The sequence below is a fragment of the Notechis scutatus genome, chromosome 2 (assembly GCF_049901735.1).
Source record: "Notechis scutatus isolate UNSWTSFEM ecotype Mainland chromosome 2, rNotScu1.2, whole genome shotgun sequence".
NCBI lineage: Eukaryota > Metazoa > Chordata > Lepidosauria > Squamata > Elapidae > Notechis > Notechis scutatus.
Genome location: NC_142010.1, coordinates 199,036,501 through 199,058,319, shown reverse-complemented (window position 1 = coordinate 199,058,319; position 21,819 = coordinate 199,036,501). Strand labels below are relative to the sequence as shown.

General features: G+C 38.1%; 1 protein-coding gene across 2 annotated transcripts in view; it reads left to right on the top strand.

Annotated features, from left to right (window-relative positions):
- Positions 1 to 21,819, top strand: part of DOCK8 (dedicator of cytokinesis 8) — an 84,005-nt gene that overhangs the window by 42,059 nt on the left and 20,127 nt on the right. Inside the window, exons 22-32 of one of the 2 annotated variants that reach the window (XM_026675513.2) lie at positions 2,337 to 2,512; positions 5,265 to 5,360; positions 7,584 to 7,679; positions 8,890 to 9,039; positions 10,682 to 10,795; positions 12,408 to 12,563; positions 13,615 to 13,754; positions 15,380 to 15,549; positions 18,505 to 18,650; positions 20,090 to 20,272; positions 20,469 to 20,604. In XM_026675513.2, the coding sequence (XP_026531298.1) occupies positions 2,337 to 2,512; positions 5,265 to 5,360; positions 7,584 to 7,679; positions 8,890 to 9,039; positions 10,682 to 10,795; positions 12,408 to 12,563; positions 13,615 to 13,754; positions 15,380 to 15,549; positions 18,505 to 18,650; positions 20,090 to 20,272; positions 20,469 to 20,604 (1,563 nt within the window). The remainder of the gene's footprint in view (positions 1 to 2,336; positions 2,513 to 5,264; positions 5,361 to 7,583; positions 7,680 to 8,889; positions 9,040 to 10,681; positions 10,796 to 12,407; positions 12,564 to 13,614; positions 13,755 to 15,379; positions 15,550 to 18,504; positions 18,651 to 20,089; positions 20,273 to 20,468; positions 20,605 to 21,819) is intronic. The other variant, XM_026675520.2, reaches the window with a different exon arrangement.

Sequence of the window (21,819 nt, the reverse complement as noted above, 5' to 3'; positions counted from 1 at the left end):
CCTTTGTCTCTAAAAAAAATCCCTCTTCTCCCATCCAATTTTAAAGCTTTGAGGCTTTTCTCCGCCTTTCCCCTTTCTTTCTTCCCCCACCAAATCTTCCTACCCCCCCTTCTTCTTCTAACCTCTGCCTTGCTGGGATCCCTTCTCTGTAGCGTTCCCTTTTTCTCTTGTTTGTTATCATTATATTTACTTTGCATCATATTTTTCTCTTTCTCAAATGTTTTTTTAGATCTTAAGTCCTTCATTTTCCTTACTCTCTTCCTTCCTTCTTCCTTAGATAAGTTTTGGGATTCAATGAAGATGGCGTCTTCGTCTCTTCCTTGTTGTTCTTCTTCCGTTTCCATCTGTTCCATTGTCTGTTGGTAATTGACCAGCGCCATTTCTAGAAATAGAAAAGCTTTTTCCATGCCATCTTTGCAGGCTGCTTTTGTTTGCTCATATTCATCCCTCAGGTCTTCAAAAAGGAAAGCCATTATAAATAAATCTTTTCTTTTCTTTATTCCTCTTTCTTCTTACACCAACCAAATATTCCGAGAGAAAGGCAAAACAATCCCAAAATCCACAATCCTCAATAAATCCAAGCAAGCCGAAATTCCCCCTTCCTCTTCCAGGGGTGGTATCAAACAAATAAAAAAAAAAGAGTCCAAATCTATATTTTAAAGCCTTATTAAGATTATATTTCTGTCCTCAAGTCTTCAAGGCATCTCCTCCAACAAGATCCAAATTTATATATTTTCTTTATCCTCTCCCTTCCGGCTTAATTCCGTCGGGAGGGAGAGTAAACTTTCCTTTCAGCACTCAAAATAGCCGCTTTTTTTTTCTCTTGTGGAAAATCATCAAAAAACCATCTTTTCCAGGAATTAAATTAGATAAATCTCAAAGCCCTGGGTCGACCAAGAAGAACTTTCACTTTCAATAACTTTCTCTTCTTCCTCCAGCGCATACTTGCCCGGCTGTCAACTTCTTTGTGGCGGCCATTGCGGACCGCCGCTGCACCGTCCTGGTAAAAGGGGGTTCTGCCGGCCAGGGAGGGGGTCTGCAACACCCCCAAACCCTTCCTCCGGATCCCCCTTACCTTCAGCTACCCCTGCAGGGCAGCCTTGCTCCGCACCCGTCAGGGTCGGAGCCCCAAAACGGCTAGCGCGGCAGGGATCGCGCAGCTTCGCGAATCCCTACCGCTCGCGAAGCCGACAAACCGGAAACTCCCAATTATCCTGTTGTGACCAGGCAAAAAAAACATTACCATGAATATCATGTATGATATAATTTTTAACCAAGGAATTTAATTCAAATTGTTGCAGATTATTTAACTTGTCATGTGCCTATTTAGGTAGAGGAAAACATATCACAAGTACAAACTTCATATCACAAGTACAAACTTGTGAAAGACTATATTCTTGGCCAAGAATTCATTTCCTTTTGGGTGAATTACAATTGACAGTCTCCTTGTTAAGTACTGTATCTTGCAGGAAATAGTTCTCACAATGTCAAAAATAAAAGCCTTAAACCTAACTAGACTTTTTCAAATAAGAATCGGGTGAAAACTGTTCCTTCTGACCATAAAGAGTGGTTGCATCCATCATTTTAGTTTTCTTGGTCCCCTATTGCAGACATGCCTTGCTTCAAGCCTGTGTAAGAAATTAAACATTGATTTCACTGTAATTAGTGCTTGGATTTGGTTGCAATCGAGAATATAGGATTATGTAGTGCTGCTAATCTCTGATTGTGACTAGAATAAATTTAAGGAAGAACAATTATTGCTAAGTCTTGGCCAGATAAAGCCACTATTGTCAGTCATTTCTATAATCTCTGCTGACTAAGGTATGGGATTGCATATCTGAACTGTGAAAAACAAAGCCCTGTCTACAGTTGTCTGAAGGAAGCAATGCAAAAAATAGGGTCCTGCCAAACTTTTTTATTTAAAATTTTTGCGTACAAGATTGTTCTTTCTCTGAAGAAGAAGATTGAAAATGTTTATAACTTTTTAAATTAGAAAAAAAATCAAGGTGCTCCAATTTTAACTCAACTTAGGGAAAGAATTTTTACTGATTTATGGACCCTGTATAAATTCAATCTGACTAATCTTTCTACCTGATTGTTGTAATGTTGCTGTTACTTCTGCAAAAATGTTCAATTGATTGTAAGGAGAAGGCCTTGTGCTGAAATGTAGAACGTGGTGGAATAGTGGATTTGCTCTGGAGTAGAAATATATTAGCTTAGAGGGACAGGATTAAGCATTTCCCTGAGTGCAAAATCATCACTTTTGGGACCCAGCAATGTCATAGTATGTTTTTTTAAAAATACCAATAGGCAGCACAATGTTTTTTTCTTGGCAGGTACAAGTGGAAACACAAATCTTCCTGAATCTCGTTATTACACATATGGCCGTACAGCTGCTGTTTCAGTGGGATCTCGACTCTTGCAGAGTCGGACAACAAGCTCTAGCAATCCAGATATTGCTGGGATCCAGAATGCTCCTGATGAAGAAGTGAAAAGCATCATGTCCTCAAAGGTAAGAGAGGAGTATGCAATTCTAGACTGCTAAAACTACTGTAAGATTGTTTATGTAATAAAATCTCAAAAGTTTGGACTTCTATTTGGTGGAGCTTGGATGCAATGGATAAAATCTTATGTTGGACTTTACCCCTGAATAATAGAAAAGCCTATTGTTTGGGGTCTCGGTCTGGATTTTTTTCACAAATATATGGAATTTATGTAAATTCCATATACAGCGGAACCTCTGATCACGACCATAATTCGTTCCATATCTTTGGTGATTTCTTCATCTTCTAATGTTTTGTCTTCAGGAATTTCTGGGTTAAGGGTCATCTTTGATCACCACTTGAGTATGTGTTCGTGACCAGATAAAAAAAAATTGTGAATTTTTTGGTTGGAACCTGATTTGGGCATAGTCAGAAGCGTTCGTGACTAGAGGTTCTATTGTACATTTTATATCAAATATGTACATTCATATATTTATGTATGTTAAATAGTATACATATAAATTCATATTCAGTGGACAATAGGCTTTAATAGCAATAGCACTTAGACTTATATACTGCTTCATAGTGCTTTACAGCAGTTTACAGTCCCAGCAATCTCGGTTCTCATTTTACTGATCTTGGAAGCTGGAAGACTGAGTCAACCTTGAGCTGGTCAGGATCAAACTCCTGACTGTGGGCAGAATTATCCTGCCAAACTGCATTCTAATCACTGCACCACCATACCACCATGGCTCATTTAATGGAATGTGATGACCCAGAGTATATCACAAACGTAACAAAATCCAAAACGTAAATAAATATCCTTTAATGCCTCCAACTTGGCCCCACTGTTCAATAATACCCAGTTGGAGATAAAACGTACTCAAAAATAGTCTTCAAAAGAAAGCAAACAGTCCGAATTTAATGAGCAGATAGAGGTGAAATAAAAAACCAAACAAACTACAATGACGAAATTTCCACAACGGAACAGGAGAAGTATTTACCAAATTCAAGGAGATAACAAGGCACAGTCTGTTGGAAGGACACCACCCAAGATAACTTCAGACCAAAATAAAACACACTTTGCTTCTGGCAACCTGTGTTTTAACCGTCTCTCTTTTATACTCGTGCCCCCAGCTGCAACCAATTAGGAGGATCATTGCCAGTTCCTTTCTCACAAGCCAAGTTGCCCTGCATGTCCTAGGATGCAGAAGAGATGGGCCTGGTTCTTCCTCTGACTACCCAGCCGGCCTCTGCCCTTCCTCAGCCTCCTCCACAACCTCCGGAGCCACACCTCCACTCCCTGTCCACTGTTCCTCCACTCCCTCAGAGTCCGACTCTACCAAGGGCATGACAGGAAACTCCTTTCCCCATTTCTGTTAAATTCACATTTTATGCAAACATTTTTCTTTCTTGTATCTAGATCAAGATAGTCTGACCAGTATATGGCAAGCACCAGAACTCACCCATGAGCTATACATGTAACATAAATGGTTTTGGGTAGCTGAGGGGCTAGAATCATTCCTATATGTGGTGGTCAGTTTATTTTTAAAAGTACTGGTAATATTTTTATCTTGTAGAAGATTTTAAAAATTGAAAGTAAGGAGAAGAAATGGAGATTAAAATTAAAGTTAGAGATCTTACAAAATAATGAGAAAGGAAAGAATACAGTTAGTGTCACCCCGCATACTGCTATGAAAGTTTTTGTGGTTTTTATGGGATAAAGGTTAATAAACAACCATCACAGAAGGTTGCATTATTGAATCTGAACATTAGCTTTCAACAACTGCATTGTTAAAATTATTTTAATCCAATGAGTTATCTGGGGTGCAAATTACATATATAGTGAAATATACTTGCCCTTTTACTGCATCGAAAAAAACTCTTCTGGGTATTAATCATGGTTCTGATTCTCATTTAACATTCTTAATATAAAAAGAGCTTTTCTCTATCCTTGTGCTAGAGCAGGGATCCCCAACCTTTTCGACGCTGCGGCCCGGTTCCGGCGTCAGCTGGGCGCCGCGGCCCAGTTCCGGCGTCAGCTGGGGCGCCGCCATCTTTTGACGAAAAATCACTTCCGTGACGTCACGGAAGTGATTTTTCGTCAAAAAAAGGCGGCGCCAGCGCTTCTGGTGAGCTTTTTCGGGTAGAAATGGCTTTCTACCCTGAAAAGCTCACCAGCACTGGCGCCGCCATCTTTTTGACGAAAAATTGCTTTTTTACCAAAAAGATGGCGGCGCCCAGCAACCAGTGGCCCGGTAAGGCTTGTTCCGCGGCCCGGTACCGGTCCGCGGACCGGCGGTTGGGGACCCCTGTGCTAGAGGATAAATTTTTGTTTATCTTCCATTTTTATTGCAATGTAAATGTTTGGATAGGTATAATACAATATATATATATATAAAGTTTTCGCGGGTACTTACATGTATGGTATTCAGCTTTGTTCGGGTATTTTCCCACGTCATTGTAGTTGTGCTTTTAAAGTTGTAGCAATGTTTCGGCAGAATCTCATCTGCCATCATCAGGCTTCTCCTTTTGCACATATTATTACTAAATATATATAGTACTAAATCGGAACATGGGGTCAGTCATGTGTTTAATTTAGTGGAAAAATTGTAACAACATATTCATTGCATACTTAATGCATAGCCTTTCCTTCCTTCCTTCCTTCCTTCCTTCCTTCCTTCCTTCCTTCCTTCCTTCCTTCCTTCCTTCCTTCCTTCCTTCCTTCCTTCCCTGTTCTAGTAATTCTTTTTCTGTATGGCTTCTGGTCATTTTCTCCAGGTTGCAGAGCGGAATTACAGCCATGTGTCTTTCTATAGTGAATCCAACAGTGATATGTCAAGTCCCCGCACAAGCGCTCGCCTACCCAAACAAAAGGTAGACTGCCACATAATGCCAAACTGCTCATTGATAGACACTTTACCCTCTATTACAACCATGCCATTTTCCAATTCTCACTCTGAAGTTCCCAGGCTCCAAATTTGTTTCAAATTTCTCAGGAAAAAAACAATAGGCCTATAAGTAATAACACCTGGTGATGTAAAATATTTGTCAGCTCTAGGACTAGCTACCTTTGCTTGGTTACTTCAGGGCCCTTTTTTGCGTTAGGTTAAAATTTGAAACTGAAAAATAAACTATATTTCCAAGCTAACATTTCAGACATATTTACTGAAATTTAAATCTCAGTGAATAGAAAGGAATTTTGTATGACTAGATATAAACAAGATAACTGAGTACAGGTAGTCCTCGACTTACAACCACAATTGAGCCCAAAATGTCTGTTTTTAAGTGAGACATTTGTTCAGTGAATTTTGCCCCACTTTACAACCTTTCTTGCCACAGTTGTTAAGTGAATCACTGCAGTTGATAAGTTAGTACGGTTGTTAAGTGAATCTGGCTTCCCCATTGACTTTGCTTCTCGGAAGGTCACGAAAGCTGACCTCTGGGACACTGCAACCGTCATAAATATGAATCAGTTGCCAAGCATCAGAATTTTGATCACATGATCATGGGGCTGCTGCAAAGGTTGTAACTATGAAAAATGGTCATAAGTCACTTTTTTCAGTGCCGTTGTAACTTTGAACTTTGTAAATGAATTGCTGTGAGTCGATGACTAACTATACTTTAGTGTCTGTTCTCTAAAGCAGCGGTCACCAACTGGTGTGGGCTGTGAGAAAATTTTGATGGGCCGCAGAGAAATCTCACCCCCAGAGCCCCCCCAAAAGCAATTAATCTAGGCTGCACAGAAACACAAGGCTGCACCGCCCACATGGACCACAGAAACCCTCCCCGCCCATTCCTTACCCAGCAAACTTGCCTGCTAAATTGCAATTTTTCCTTTTTCTGACTATCAGCTGCTGTGCCGGGAGATTTAGATTAGCTAGGAAGCAGGAAATGGTTGGATTTCTTGCTTTCTAGCTAGTCTTTAAATCTTCGGCTTTGCTTTTAAGCACAGCTGAATCTCCCTTAAGACTGAAGGTTCTGTTATTCAGTGCAGACTCACGGCAAGCAAATTTTATGTGACAGACTGAGCTAGCCGATGGCAGATAGATAGATCACTGAATGAATCTGTGATTCTGTGAGCAACTCAATCTGACTGCCTGCTTTGCCTGATTTTGGGTAAAAGTTGCTCTTTTTTTAATACAAAAATTCAATATTCATATAAATATATTTACATACAAGCCTTGCCCAGCCAGTCACATGACCACCAAGCCACACGCACAAATTAGGCCACACCCACAGGACCAGTTAGTTGTCCCTGGGATTTAAAATTATGAGTTTGGTGGTCCCTGAGGTCCAAAAGGTTGTCAACCCCTGCTCTAGAGATCATAATAAATTACTTTTCTGTACTGCAAGCAAAAAAAGGAAGAGCACATGTCAAGGGAGATTCTCTTTATGGAATTAATGTTTGATGTATTCTGGGATTTAGGAATAACAGAAAGCCAAATTGCAAGGAAAATCCAGCTAAGTCATCCTAAGTCATCAATGCATTCAGTCCAATTTAAGTTGTATTTGAATAATCTTTAAATAACTGCAAGGTGTCTAATTTCACTCTTACTAAAGCTAAAGGCTTCCATGCTGCTTTATGTGACAGTCTCCTTTTGCACATATTATTGTAGACTTCATCTTCATTAATTTAAAATGAATGAAAATATAACTGCATGCTACGGAATATTTAGACTTTCATTCTGGACCACCTATTTGTTGGTCATACATGTAATTACCACTAATTCTTACTAATTTTTCTTGGAAAAAATTACTACTGATACAGTATTATAAGGTTTACTAGACTCTACTAATTCATTCTTTTCAAGCGTTGCCCTATGTACTAGTTCTGCCATTGCAAAATGTATGACAGTTAGAATAGTCAACCTTTTTTTTTCACCACCTCTTTAGCTATTATTTTTGATCAGTCTTCTGGGGATTGTTTTTGCCACCAACAGCTCTTTGTGTGCTTTCTTAATGTTTAGCTGCCTGTGTATGTTCATGGCCTAATACGAAAGGATTCCCTTTTGGATCTACTCCTTTGAGAGTTCTGCTTTGAAATCTAACCTTGAAAGTCAATTGGTAATCACATTTGGGTTTTAATATATTATATAGCATTTTCATGAAGAGATCGCATTTCAGATGGTGGTCAGCGCAGGCATAGCGAGAGAATCAGTCTTCAAATATTCCTGGTTCTTCTTTGAATTGCTGGTAAGATTTTGTATGGTCCTTTTATTTTCGGTAAAGGAAATGACAGCATATGATTTGATGTTCAACTCAAATAAAATAGTACAGGGGTGTCAAACTCAAGGCCTGGGGGCCCGATCCAGCCCACGGGGTGTTTAGATCTGGCTCACCGGGCCACCCTGGAAACTACAAAGGACAGGCCCATGGTTCCTCTGGCAATGAAAACATAGCTTGGGAGGGCTGCCCAAGGCCCTCCCAAGCTTAGTTTTCGCTGGCAGAGGGTTGCAGGAGGCTGTTTCAGCCAAAAATTGAGCTTGGGAGCCCATTTTCACTGGCAGAACACTTGGGCCACCACAGGTGCCCCCGACATGAGTGACATTGATCTGGCTGTGCCTACCCTGGCCCCGCAAAGTCAAACACAATTCTGATGCAGCCCTCAATGAAATTGAGTTTGACACCCCTGAAATAGAACAAATATTTCAGCATTTTCTTTCTTTCCATCACTACGTAATAAAGAAACTTTGGAGCAAACAATAAATGTCTACAGCATGTTCAGGAGAGAAGTTATGAAATGGGAATAGCTTTCAATGAAGTAATAGTATTCTTCTAGTCAATTAAAATAAAATTTTAATTTTAGATTATTAATCTAATTGACATCTGCATCAAATACGCAAAATAATAAACTGGCTGAAAGGAACTGTTTGTTTAGTAAGTGAAAAATTATCCCTAAAGTAAATATACATACATATGCACGTTAAAAAAATTACGCTGTTGCCCAATGTCACATCAAACACATTAAAAATATGTGACTATGCAGAACACTGGAAGCATTTTATTGATATTCTAATTTTGTAATCATGAACAGCAGAGTAGACAACCCCTAATGTTGGGTCCCTGTGGCTCCTAGTGGTTAAATTGCATTTTTTAAAATTATGTATAAGTAAAAGCAGGAAATGTATATACTACTCATTGTAATAGTTGAGCAATACACCTAATATGGTTCATATTATACACCTAAGAATTTTAGAATGGAATCGCACATTTAAGTTTAACAGGTGCATTGCAAGTTCTCATTTTAGCTGCAGAATTTTTGGAATAGAATTTACAAATGTTAAGTTACCTCTCCATGAAATATAGAGAAAGGATTCTTCACAAAGTGTGAATTCTTTCAATTCTACTATTTGCTGTTATTTACAAACTCACATTTGATAAACGATGCTGATGTTTTTTTGAGGTAAAAAGCATGGCTCAGTATGTTGACAATGTACAGAAGCAGAATGTTCCCCGCAGAGGTCGATTTTCCAATCGCTTCAAAGATGACATCCGCACAATTGTCAGTGTTGTTACCTCAGAGGTTGCTGCACTTTCAATCAAGACCCAGAAGGTAATTTTACAATCTAGAATAAACAGAACCTTGAAAAAAATCTCTCAATTGTATAATTTTATTCCACGGAAATTGTTCCTGTACCTCAGTATCAAATCAAAATCAACCATTATTTATGTTAGAATTCTAGTTCATTGTCTTTTTTTTCTGATTACCAGACAGGGGCATTTGAATAACATCATTTTCAGGGAGTTCATATTTTAAGGAAACTTAGAACCATGGTGGACAGGAAATGCAGGGTTATCATGAATTTAGGGCTGCATTTTGTGTATAGTAGGGTCAGAATTTTCAGTTAGTTTCATCAGTACACTGATGATATCCAGCTATATATCTCCACCCTTGGTGAACTAAGCGATGCTGCCAATGTCCTATCCTAATGTCTAGAGGTTTTAGGGGTTTCAATGGGAAACAATAGATTTTGGCTCATCCCTGGCAATACCAAACTCTGGCAAGACCTCTCAAGATCAAATTCCAGGCTGTGGGCAGAATTACCCTGCAATACTGCATTCTAACCACTGCACCACCAGGTTTCCAAAGATGGTAGAAACTCGTATCTTTTTACATACTTCATAAATTTAATCTGAATAATATCAACATCCAATCAGATTAAAATATCTTATTCTAATTTATCTGTTGCAATGTCCAAAATGTCAGTTGAGAAATGTATTTATTTATTTAATTTATATTGCCGCCTATTTGCCCATGGCGACTCAAGGCGGCTTACACAATGTAAAACCATATTTAAAACAAAAATAAAAATAAAAAAACAATAGAAACTAACAAAAAGAATCAAATTAATAAAGTACAATAGAACAAAATTTGGGGGGGAAAAACCAACTCCCACCTCCCGCCCCAACAACAACAGATCACACTAGCCATTTGATGGCCTCCATCCCTCTCTGGGTTCCCCAAGCCTGCTGGCAAAACCAGGTCTTCAGTGCCTTTCACAAGAATGCTAGAGTGGGGGCCATTCTAATCTCTGGGGTATTGATATTCCAGAGAGAGGGAGCCACCACGGAGAAGACCCTTCTTCCGGGTCCCACAGGTGTATCTCCCTCAGGGATGGGACCCACAACATTCCCTGCCTCCTTGCTCTAATGGGTCTAATGATAATAATGGATATTATCAGATGTCTGCTCTATGTTTTATAAATCCATTTGTTATAATTAGTTTACCAAACAAGCCTGAAATCTACAGATTTTCCCTAATCATTATTACATTTTTGACATCTACATTCTTTTATTAAACTCAATCCGGCTTTATATTGCCAAACATGTGTCAAGTATTTGTGCTGTCTGTGGCATGTAGGAATATTAGAATGAATCTAGAATGAATTGCACATGATGAGCCAATTGCATTAACCTAACTAACTGTAGTCAAAGTAAGTCAGAATGTTGGTTTCTGGGCCACTAACTGCATGCCAACATAATTTTTTATTCTTCTGGGTATTGATGAACCTGTTTGTGTAGTCCATCATGTTATGATACATCTAAACACAGTGGAAAAAAGTTTATGTGACAGGTTTCCTCACCTGTCATTTTAATTCATGTATAATTATATTAATCTATAATTATTGTGCAGATTTTACCTCAGTATATAACACATTTGGTTTTGGGCAATAATCTTTCTTTCTTTTTTTAAGGAAAGTGAACAGGCAGAAAAGATCAACATTAGCTTGGCATTTTTCCTATACGATCTTCTTTCTTTAATGGATCGTGGATTTGTGTTTAACCTCATCAAAAACTACTTCAATCAGGTAGGCCTCGTTATAAAAATCCCTCAAATAAAGGCCATGCAATAGTACATCCCAAAATATAATTTTCAAATGTGCAGAGATTGCAATTTGATTTTGGATTACTATCTTAAGTGTAAAACAGAGAGGTCCATTACCCATAAGAAAAATTCAAATATCCTATTACAGAAATATCTTACTTAGCTGGCTGAAAATCAGATAATAGGGTTTAATATTTTACATTCCTAAAGTCTCCATTGGACAGGATGGTAACTAAAGCAAAAAATGGAAGCTTTTAAAGTGAGGCTTAAGTTATCATGCCATGGTTCTCTTAAACATAGAGTTAGTATGCTATGGTTCTCTTAAACATAGTAACGGGTATAAGGCCAGAAGGATTGAAATATCCTGTAGATGCAGTAGCTTGTTTCTTTTTGTCTACAACTCATGGGGAAACTCCTCAGTACAATCTCACACCAATAGGAACCAAGTTGTACATTTGGAGAATAGTCTCCTTCTAAGACCAGCAGCATGGAGACAGGGCTAGTATAGATTTTTTTTCTCCTCAGGCCTACTCCTATCCAAGTTTGTTTGTTTGTTTGTTTTTTGGCTGATGGAAAGTTTAAGAATTCACAAGTTAACAGTCTATTTTGTGACTTTGAAGTGGCCATAAGTATGAAATCTCCAATTCCCCAATTTACCATCACTTCCATTAACTCTCACTCATTCATGCTAATATTGAAGGGAACTGAAGATTGTCAAAATGTGAGGGAGATCATAACAGCTTATTGATTAAATCATTCAAATCAGCTGTCAGGGTTCCAGCAAACACACCCAAAGATGTGCCCTTAAGATGCTCCCAAAATGGCTTCAGCCAAAAAATGGCTTCAGGGCTGACATCAGCTTGATAATTAATTGGTGAATATCTCATTCAAAAAGATTCCTACATTAGTCTTCTTACACATGGGAAACTGACTTGTCAGGCCAAACAATTAACTCAAATGTCTAGACTAGAACCTATATGTTGGAAGAACATGTGTATGATCCTCTAGATGCTCCCTCAGTTGGCACGGACCAACATATGTGCAATCATATCATCTTCCTGAATAAGTGAACTAGTTTTCAGTTGGACAGAACAATTCCTACACCCAACGTTTATCAATTTTAGACATATAAAAATCCTCCCAACTTTTTCAGATACTTTCTTTAACATTCTTTGCAGGCTACAGAGGTTTCAAACCAGTGCTGTGGAATTTTGCTTTTCTCATAGGGCTTCTTTGGAATTAAAAGATCAATTTTGCATTGATACATTTTACTGATACAGTTCAGTTCTACTAAGGATTTTGCTAGTGACAAGTGCCATGGAATTTAAAACACAATATTTTTAAATTGCAGAGATGAAGGAAGTATATTACAACAGAATTATTTTCTAACAAGAATTTTGGCATTAACAGAAAATAATCCATTTTATTAAATGTTGCCACTAGGGGGTCTAATAGATATATACTTAATGTGATGCATTATTAAATGGAACAATTGAAAATGTTTATTGCTTTTTTATTGATCTCTTTCAAGAGCAAAGTATTTCTCTCTGTATGCAAGTATTCATCATGTTTTCTTTGCAATTATTCCTTTCTAGTTATCAAATAAAATGAGTAATATCCCAGTGTTGTTGTCCATGAGGCTGGAGTTCCTACAAATTCTCTGCAGTCATGAACATTACCTCAATTTGAATCTTTTCTTTCTGACTTCAGGATGTGCTCCAACATCTCCCTCTCCTTCTATATCATCCCAGGTACTTCCCCTGTTTTTTTAAAAAAATAAAAATACAATTTAATAATATTGGGAGTACCTTCTTTAGCAGATACAGAATATATTGATGATTGGGTCTTCATATTTCTTCTCTGATTATACATTAATATTTTATGTCATAATGAGTCTATCATCCTTTCCCACATACAACTGTGTAGATGGGAAAGCAAGAGTATGTTTGCTGACATCACCTCTTAATTTTGTCATATTTGGTATGAATGAATGAATGCAATTGCATATACATAGGCCAGATAATCCATTAAACATGTAGAATGCAGGAATAAATTCTCAAACCACAATTCCTTTCTCCTCATATACATTCAACATACATAGAAAAGGGGCATCTAGGGATATTTGTAAGCGCTGGTGTTTTCTAGGAAAGTATCTATTAGGAGGAATTGGAGAATTGGATTCCATTTTTTTAAAAAAAAGCAGAATCTAGTTTGTCTGAGAGGTAGCCATTCAGGTCAATCTTCTGCCATATAAGAATGGAAAAGAAATCTGTTCAGATCAGTTCTGTTAAATTAAAAAAAACAACTCCTTATATATTCAGCTAAGAGTGTTTGTGCACAAATATATTCAAACCCTTTTACATTCAGGAATAACCCACAAAGTGGCTGAAGTCAACAGCAGCTTCAGCTTCTTTGACATGATTTAATATTGTCAGTTGAACCTTTGCCAACTAAGAGCATTTCTGTATATGATTATCAGTTTCCACCTTACCTGTGTATATACAGGTATAAATTCATTCCATTAAATTTCTGAATTTTTCTTTGCTTATATTTATTTTTTATTTTGTTTTTATGATACTTTACAGAGCCAAAGGTATGTTTTATTCTTCCTTTGATTTAATAAATTCAATTCAATTTTCGTATGAAATGTTTTAGAGATGAAATTAAAGAGATTTTGTTTATTACGAAGTAGAGATATTTAAGAATGTCAAGTCATTCTATTTTTTTTTTTAACTGCAACTAACAAATCTATGCTTTGGATTTCAATATAAGCATACCGTTTGTCACTTTCATTTATTATAGAATTCAAGTTCCTGCTCAAGTTTCCAGGATCAAAAACTTTCCAGCATGTTTGAGCTTACAGCAGATTATCGGCAGCAGCACTTCATCACAGGGCTACTTTTCACAGAGTTGGCAGCTACCTTGGACGCAGAAGGGGAAGGGTAGGTCTCATTTCCCCCCCCAGAGATTTGGTTGTGTAAGCAACACTTGAGAATTATAGATACGGAATTAGGTTTCAGTCAAGTATTCTTGAAATACTTTAATCCAGGGGTGTCCAACCTTGGCAACTTTAAGACTTGTGGACTTCAACTCCCAGAATTCCTCAGCCAGCATTGCTGGCTGAGGAATTCTGGGAGTTGAAGTCCACAAGTCTTAAAGTTGCCAAGGTTGGACACCCCTGCTTTAATCACTCGGTTCTTCTTTTCATACAGCCAGGATCAGCCAGCTTGATCTATTTTGTTAAGGTGCCAGGCTAGAAACCAGGAGGCTGTGAGTTCTAGTCCTACCTTTAGCTATCATGAAAGCCAGCAAGGTGAACTTGGGCCAGTCACTGTCTCTCAGCCCAACTATCTCATAGGGTTTTTTTCTCATGGGAGAAATAGGAAGAGGAAGGAGTATTATGTATATTCGCCACCTTGAGTTTGTTTATAAAGTAATAAAGGTGGGATATAAATTTAATAAATCAATAAAATAAATAAAAATCAGGGTCAAGGGCAGTCAACCTTGAATTGTTGCAAACCAGTTTAGGTCCTATAGTAGTCTGAGATAGACTTTAAATAAACAGAAAGTGAATTGCCTGCTGTGTTGACAAGATCAAAACCCATAGGCAGGTTTGTAGAAAATTTTACAACTTTTATCCACTTGGGGATTTAGGATCAAGCCAAGTCATAATACTATTAAATGCTTGTATGATGATATGATTAAATGTTGGAAAATATGTAGATTGAGAATCACTTCATGGATAGGCCACAATTGGGTATGTTCGTAGGTTCAGTCATATTTTTCCATAGGTTTGGATTATGCACTACAGGTAGTCCTCAATTTATGATCACAATTGAGCCCAACTTTTCTGTTGATAATCAAGACAGTGGTTGAGTGAGTTTTGCCCCATTTTATGACCTTACTTGCCACAATCACCGCAGTTGTTAAATTAGTAACGTGATTATTAAATGAATCTGTCTTCCCAATTGACTTTGCTTGTCAGAAGGTCTCAAAAGATGATCACATGAGCCTGGGACCCTGCAACTGCCATAAATACATGCCAGTTACCAAGGATTCAAATATTGATCGTGTGACCATGGGCAGGCTGCAATGGTCATAAGGAAAAATGGCCTTAAGTCACTTTTTTCAGTGCCATTGTAACTTCAGTCACTACAGAAATGGTTGTAAGTCAAAGACTATCTGTATTCTAAATATCAAAGCAAATTAAGAAGCATTTTACTTTAACATGTTGTATGAATTCAGCCGCTTCTAACATTTGGACTAATGTTATAGCCTGAGCACAACATATCAAAAAGGATAAACAACTGTGTCTATATTATTTTACTAGCCCAGGATGCTCCCATATGCATAGTGTGACCTGGAAATGTTTTGTTAAACCCCAAGCAGTATTTTTTTAAAATTTAAAATAAAGAATGCACAATCTATGGCTTAAATTCTTTTCCTAAAGAGGACATATTTAACTTGTCTCTCAAAATGCTCCCATATTCATTATCCTGTTATTTCTTGGATTATTCTATGATTAAGCAATTAAAAGGCTCTTGGACTTTTTTTGTCCTCCTGACAGAATAAGCAAGGTACAGAGGAAAGCCGTCAGCGCTGTCCACAGCTTGATGAGTTCACATGACTTGGATAAATCCTGCTTGAAGTCAGAAATGAAAGTGAAAATTGCTGCACTTTATCTGCCTCTGGTTGGCATAATTCTGGATGCCCTTCCTCAATTACATGATTTTACAGGCAAGAAATGATGATGATGATGATGATGATGATGATGATGATGATGATGATGATGATGACATACTTAATGTCTTCTAGATGGTGTATAAAAATGAAAAAGTTGACTGTTTTCCCCTTTTGACCTACCATCTGCTAGATGTGGGTTGTTTTGACTTCTGTGGCATTCAACATAGAGCAGAAATTCAGGAATTTGTCATTACATGCCAGTTACCAAGGATAACAGTATAAGATGATGATTTCCCCCCCCAAAAAAAATATAATTTGCCTAAGTGATAATGGAAAATGTAAGGACAGAATTTATTGGCTGTGTTTATTATAAGGTGTGCTACCATAAGGTGTGCCTTGCAAATCAAGATGGTTAACTTCACAAAATACCTTAAGCCACAAACAAGCAAACTTCATGAGGGTTTAGCACTTTTCTCTCAAGCGAGCCACAGAGTGTTTCCATAGGTGCAAAGCTCATGCAGGAGATGAGAACAATCTGATTTCTGCTCATTGCAGGAAAACAGAAGAAAAGAAACAATGGCAACTGCAGCTTTTGCATACATACACACCCCATTCTGCATTTAAAACGAAATGATTATTCTCTCAATATTTTGAAATGAAACTGTTCCTATTACTTAAAATTCCTCTTGCCTTAGCTGAACCCGCTCTGTATATTCCCAGCTCCCTGGACAGATCCCCCCACCCCCGAGTTTTATAATTCGTCCTCTGTCCTTTGGAGTCCTGTAGATGGCGCTCCACCCCCAACACTTCTTACTTTGCTGAGAATGACTGTCAGAAGGTGGATCATTACGAAAGCCCATTAATGATAATTAGTTGGTCATTATGAAAGCCCAGAAAATTTAGTTTAATAAACTATGGTTCAGTTAACAATGGGTAACAGTGTCATACAAACAGAACCAATATCTTTTCATCGACATTATTGGACTCATGAATGGGATGTAGTGGTTAAACAAATGTGGAAAAGCAACTCCACAGAGAATTGTTAATCTATTAAGTGCCCATAGCAAACTGAGAGAGAGATATTAGGATGACACAGTACTTTGGATCTGATTTTTAAAAAAATACATTCAAATGTGCAAATCTAGCACCTGTCTGCCAGTTTGCAATGCAGGTGTGTCTTTTCAAAATCCTATAAAACTCCTCAGGACCCCATAATTTTTGTACTCAAAGGTCATCTTCTAAGGATCTGGTTTTAATAAGATGTGGATAGAGTCCTTCAGAGGGGGAAAAAACCCTTGTTATCTGTGAGGCAAGACAATTTCCATTTCTTTCCTAGCCTACTGGCTATGCACCAGACAAGATCATCTGTGTTCAGTTTCCAACTTTATTCCTGTGTAAATGTGATAAAGATGTCATTCAATCCAGGTACATATTTTCAAGAACAGTAATTGTAACACTTTGAGTGGTAATGGTGTTAGCACCAACAATTTGCATATGTGCAGCAAATATCTCAGCTTTTGTTTTCTCAAATTTTTCTTGTGTACTGTCTTTTTTAGTGTTGTATACACCCATCTAAATGACTTTCTTAATGCCTAAAGGCTTTTGAGAGTGCATTTGTTGTGTTTTTTCCCATCTGTTGTTTCGGTGTCAGGCAGAATGGAGAAATTTATGCCATGGCTGATCCTGCTCTGAGGTCATATAATTCAGGACAAGCAAAGGGAACACCATAAAATATTGGTAAAAGAGCAAACAGAGGGGGCAGTTTTAATCAATTATAGTCAGAGGGAAAACAAGGGCTGAAAAGGAAAACAAGAGAAGGAAGCAGATAGATTGAAGAAAGGGAACAAAGGTCACATAATCACAGAAACTAAAGCTATAAAGTATTACTTGGTTTTAAAACACTTGTGAACACTGCTAGAGAGAAATTATCTGTTCTAAAATTTGCCAAGTAAAGAAATTCATTAATTCTAATCTCTTTTTGTTCTCTAGCTGTGAGAACTGGTAATTTTACACCTCATCAGCTGTAGTTTTATACTAACTATTCTGTCTCATTGTTGTTCAAATATAGAAAACCAGTCTGTAATTAACCAGTGGTTAAAATGCTACAATAGACATCAGGAAACTGTGAGTTGCAATCTTCCATTAGGCACGTAAAGTGCTAAAGTCACCCTCTTTTAGCCCAGCAAACCTCACAGGGATATTGTGGGAAAAATAGGAAGAGGAAGAATTAGGTAGCTACCTTGAATTGTAAAAATAAAGGCCGGATATAAATCAAATAGTGCATGCATACATAGGATTATAATGTAATGGCACACAAAACTCTTTTAAGCAGTGGGAATATTAATAAACAAAGTCCAGTTCACCCTAATCAAGGGACAGAACAAATTTCAAAAATCCACAAGAAACATATAAGACACATTGTTTTCACTGCTGGACTTTTTCACGTAGAAAATAGGCTTTACATTACAATTCACAGGCTTTCATCCTACTCCAGCTAATATGCAATAGCCTTGTTGTTTCTTAGATTTCTGCACTGCCCATCTCATGTAAGTTTGTTTAGGATGCAGATTATTCAGAAATGTAGAAGTATTTCTAAATATGCCATTGTTGCTTGGAACTTTAACCTGGCATTTCTGGGATTTTCAGTCTGGTTATATTTAATACTTTGTTGCCCTTGCTTCCATGGGGCTAGCACTCGTGTCAGAAAAACAGAGTGGAGGATAGGAAGAAGAAGGTTTGGGGCTCTTGAAAATTGGAGTGCCGCAACTCAGTTTTGCAAATTCAGAAGTTTTTAGCTACCTAATTGTACTATGTTTATTCATTGACCAGTATATCAAAATCCACAGCAGTTAGAACAAAATAAATGCATTTCACTGGTTACTAGATACATTCTTGATACATCTTCCTCTGAGAATAAGCTATCCAAAAAGTATTTGGCTGGAGAATTATGGAAAAAGCTTTGGACCATGCCAAAAAACCCTTTCAGAGAACCTGCACTTTCCAATTTAGTTCCAGATGTTCACAATGGGAAAGGCCGTGCTGCGTGGCCAGATGAAGAACAAGAATCGGCAAACCAGATTAACCACAATATTGCTCTGGCTATTGCTGGGAATCAGTTTAATGTACGATCTTCTGGCTCCTCTATGCTTACGATGGTAAGGCTTTTTACAGTACTTTACAGGAGTCCCTTCCTGAATAATGTTCCTATGATTTTATCTTGAAGTGTTATTTGCTATTACTGGCCTTGCTGTCAAAACTTCTCTCGTTCTCGGATTTGAGCTAGATTGGTAATTATGTGCATTCGAGGTACACTTAATTTTTTTCCAAGAGGGAAAATCTTTTTCTCTTTCTCTACCTAAAATGAAGGTGGGCAGCAGAGTGCCTCTAGATGTTTTGAACTACCGCTGCAGTTATCCCTGCCAGTGTTAACTGTGGCCAGGGATTATGGATGTTATGGTTCAAACTATCCTGAAGACTCTATCATCTCTCCTGGATTAAGGGGACTAACTGCACGTGATTAAGCAAATTAACTTAATCCGTTGTGTAAAGCAGCAGTGTAAACTAATCTGGTCGTGGGGTGTTTGAAGTAGAGCTGCTTTCAGTTGACAAAATGACATCAGCCCTATAGAAAACCCATCTAAAAGGGTTCCTTATTGAGTTCCATTTAAGAAATCTTCATCTCAGGGGTCTAGGATATTTATCCATATCTTTTTCCTTATCCATTTATCATAACATCATGTTGGAAAGTTTTCGTTTCCTACATGAATCAGAAGTCACTCCATTGAGAAGTTCTGTGATGAGTGAAGTTTCATTTTAATCAAATAAAGAGCTGGCTTCTGCCGAGTAAAAAACTTGCTTACTATTTGAAATAAAGATATTCCTTGCACAGCAATAATAGCAATAGCAGTAGCACTTAGACGTATATGCCACTTCACAGCCCTCTCTAAGCAGTTTGCAGAGTCAGCATATTTCCCCCAACAATCTGGGTCCTCATTTTACTGACCTCAGAAGGATGGAAGGCTGAGTTAACCTTGAGCCAGTGACACATGAACTGCCAAATTGCTGGCAGCCGGTGATCAGCATAACTAGCCTGCAGTACTGCATTCTAACTACTTGCACCGCCACTAAAAATGAGCTGGGGTTGTAAATTGACAAAGATATTGGGATTAGGATCAGGGAGATCCAGGTTCCAGTCTGTTTCAATCATGGAAGCCGAAAAGAACGGATTTTGGAGATTATATAATCCAATACCTTGCCTATTGCAGGAATCCATTAAAGTAGCCAACTAGACACTCTTACTCAGCCTAACTCACAGGATGGTTGTTGTAGGGAAAAATTGGAAGAGGAAGTGCTCTGTATGCTGTCTTGAGCTGGAAGAAAGTCAGGATATAAATGTAACTAGTAAAACATAAAAACTAATAAAAATGGCTCTTGGCTGTTAATTAGAAAAGACATTCTAAGCTGACAGTAAGAAGCTCTCACAATTTCAAAATGTGATGTTTTGTTCCTGTGGTAAAATTTTTGCTGTATTGGAAGTCGTCTGATACATTTGCTTTTTGCTACTTTACGTGCTTTTCATGTCATGTCTTTCCAGTCCTGCAAATCATACAACACATTAAGTCCTGAGACAACCCGTCATCTTTTGATCTGCTTCCTGTGGATCATGAAGAATGCCGACCAGAACCTTATTCAGAAATGGATTGCCGATCTTTCCTCTCTACAGCTGAACCGGATCTTAGATCTTCTTTTCATCTGCGTCTCAGGCTTTGAATACAAGGTAGAGGAAATTATGTCCAAATCAAAGAGTTACCACTGCACTGCAAAAGTTTATTTGTCAGATGGATGTTTACCGGCATCCTTGGGCAAAACTCTGGGTTGGGCTCTTAAAAGGCTTCAGTAATGTGGTTGTTGTCATTATTATGTCCTGAAGTATGCTTGCCTAGAGATGTAAATTTATTCTTCTCTCTGGACAGGGCAAGCAAAGCTCAGACAAAGTCAGCACTCAGGCCCTCAAGAAATCACGAGATGCCAAAGCTCGTCTGGAAGAGGCATTGCTGAGGGGAGAGGGGGCCCGAGGTGAAATGATGAAGCGGAGCAGGTTCCTTGCTGGTATGTCTTTGCTGTTGTTCTTGGACTGTTTATTCTTCTCATTGGAAGTGCGGAGAAATGTTACCTGCACCTCCCACAGTTTTCAGAAAGTAACAAAAATAGAGCCTCAAAGCAAGACATTCTAGAACAGCACCGTTTGCCATTGGCGTTACTTGGCAGAGATGCGAATGGATTTGAGATTGTTATGAACAACTGTTATTGTTGGATATTACTATCAAAATCAAAATCCGGACTCTTGTTGGCAGCTGCTATTACCAGATACTCACTTAGTAATTACCCTGCCTTTATTACTTCATAAATGCAGGTAGTCCGTGACTTACGACCACAACTGAGCCCAGGATTTCTGTGGCTTATTGAGACAGTTGTTAAGCGAGTTTTGCTCCTTTTTATGACTTTTCTTGGTAAGTGAATCACTGCAGTAGCTAAGTTAATAACATGATGTTGCAATGGTCGTAAGTGTGAAAAACAGTCGTAAGTCGTTTTTACTGCTGTTGTAACTTTGAACTGTCATTAAACGAATGGTTGTAAGTTGAGGACTACATGTAACTGAAGTTGGCACTCCTACATAATATGCATAATACGTCTGCTGATCAGGACTGTGTTTATAGTTGGGTGACACAATGTGAATCTTTTTATGGTCCTCGCTGAAGTTATTTTTAGTGTGAGGCACACTGCACCCAGTGTGCTTGCTAGTAATCAGGAATCTGAGGTCATGTGGGAGTTATTCCTAACCACTTCTTTTCTCTACCATTGTCCTTCTTTGGGAAGGAAACCTATCTATGGGTCTTATCAGATGGCTTAAAACTCTAAATGAAACACTAAGGCAAAAAAATAAATCTGCCTGCAGCTGAAAGTAACCTTGGATTGGATCCTGAAACAGGATCAGTTCATTGGCAGAAGAGAGTTTAATAAGGAAATTGCAAAAGTATCAGAAGCATGAGGTGAACATGGGGAGTTGGTTCAGTAGAATTATATTTTTTCTAAGATCAAAAAGCACTCACCAATCTTAATAAGGTATGAATGGTTATAAATACTAGATCAGGTTAGTTGAATTGATTGGTGCTTGTGCCTCTCATCCACCTTCTCTAAATCTACAAATGAACTCAATCATTATTCATTTTGTTCTTGACCTTCAGTTGCATAAAGTAATGTTTTTAGGAGCAAGTTCTGAATGCCCATTTAGTACAAACCACACAATGGACTCAAGCTAGCTGC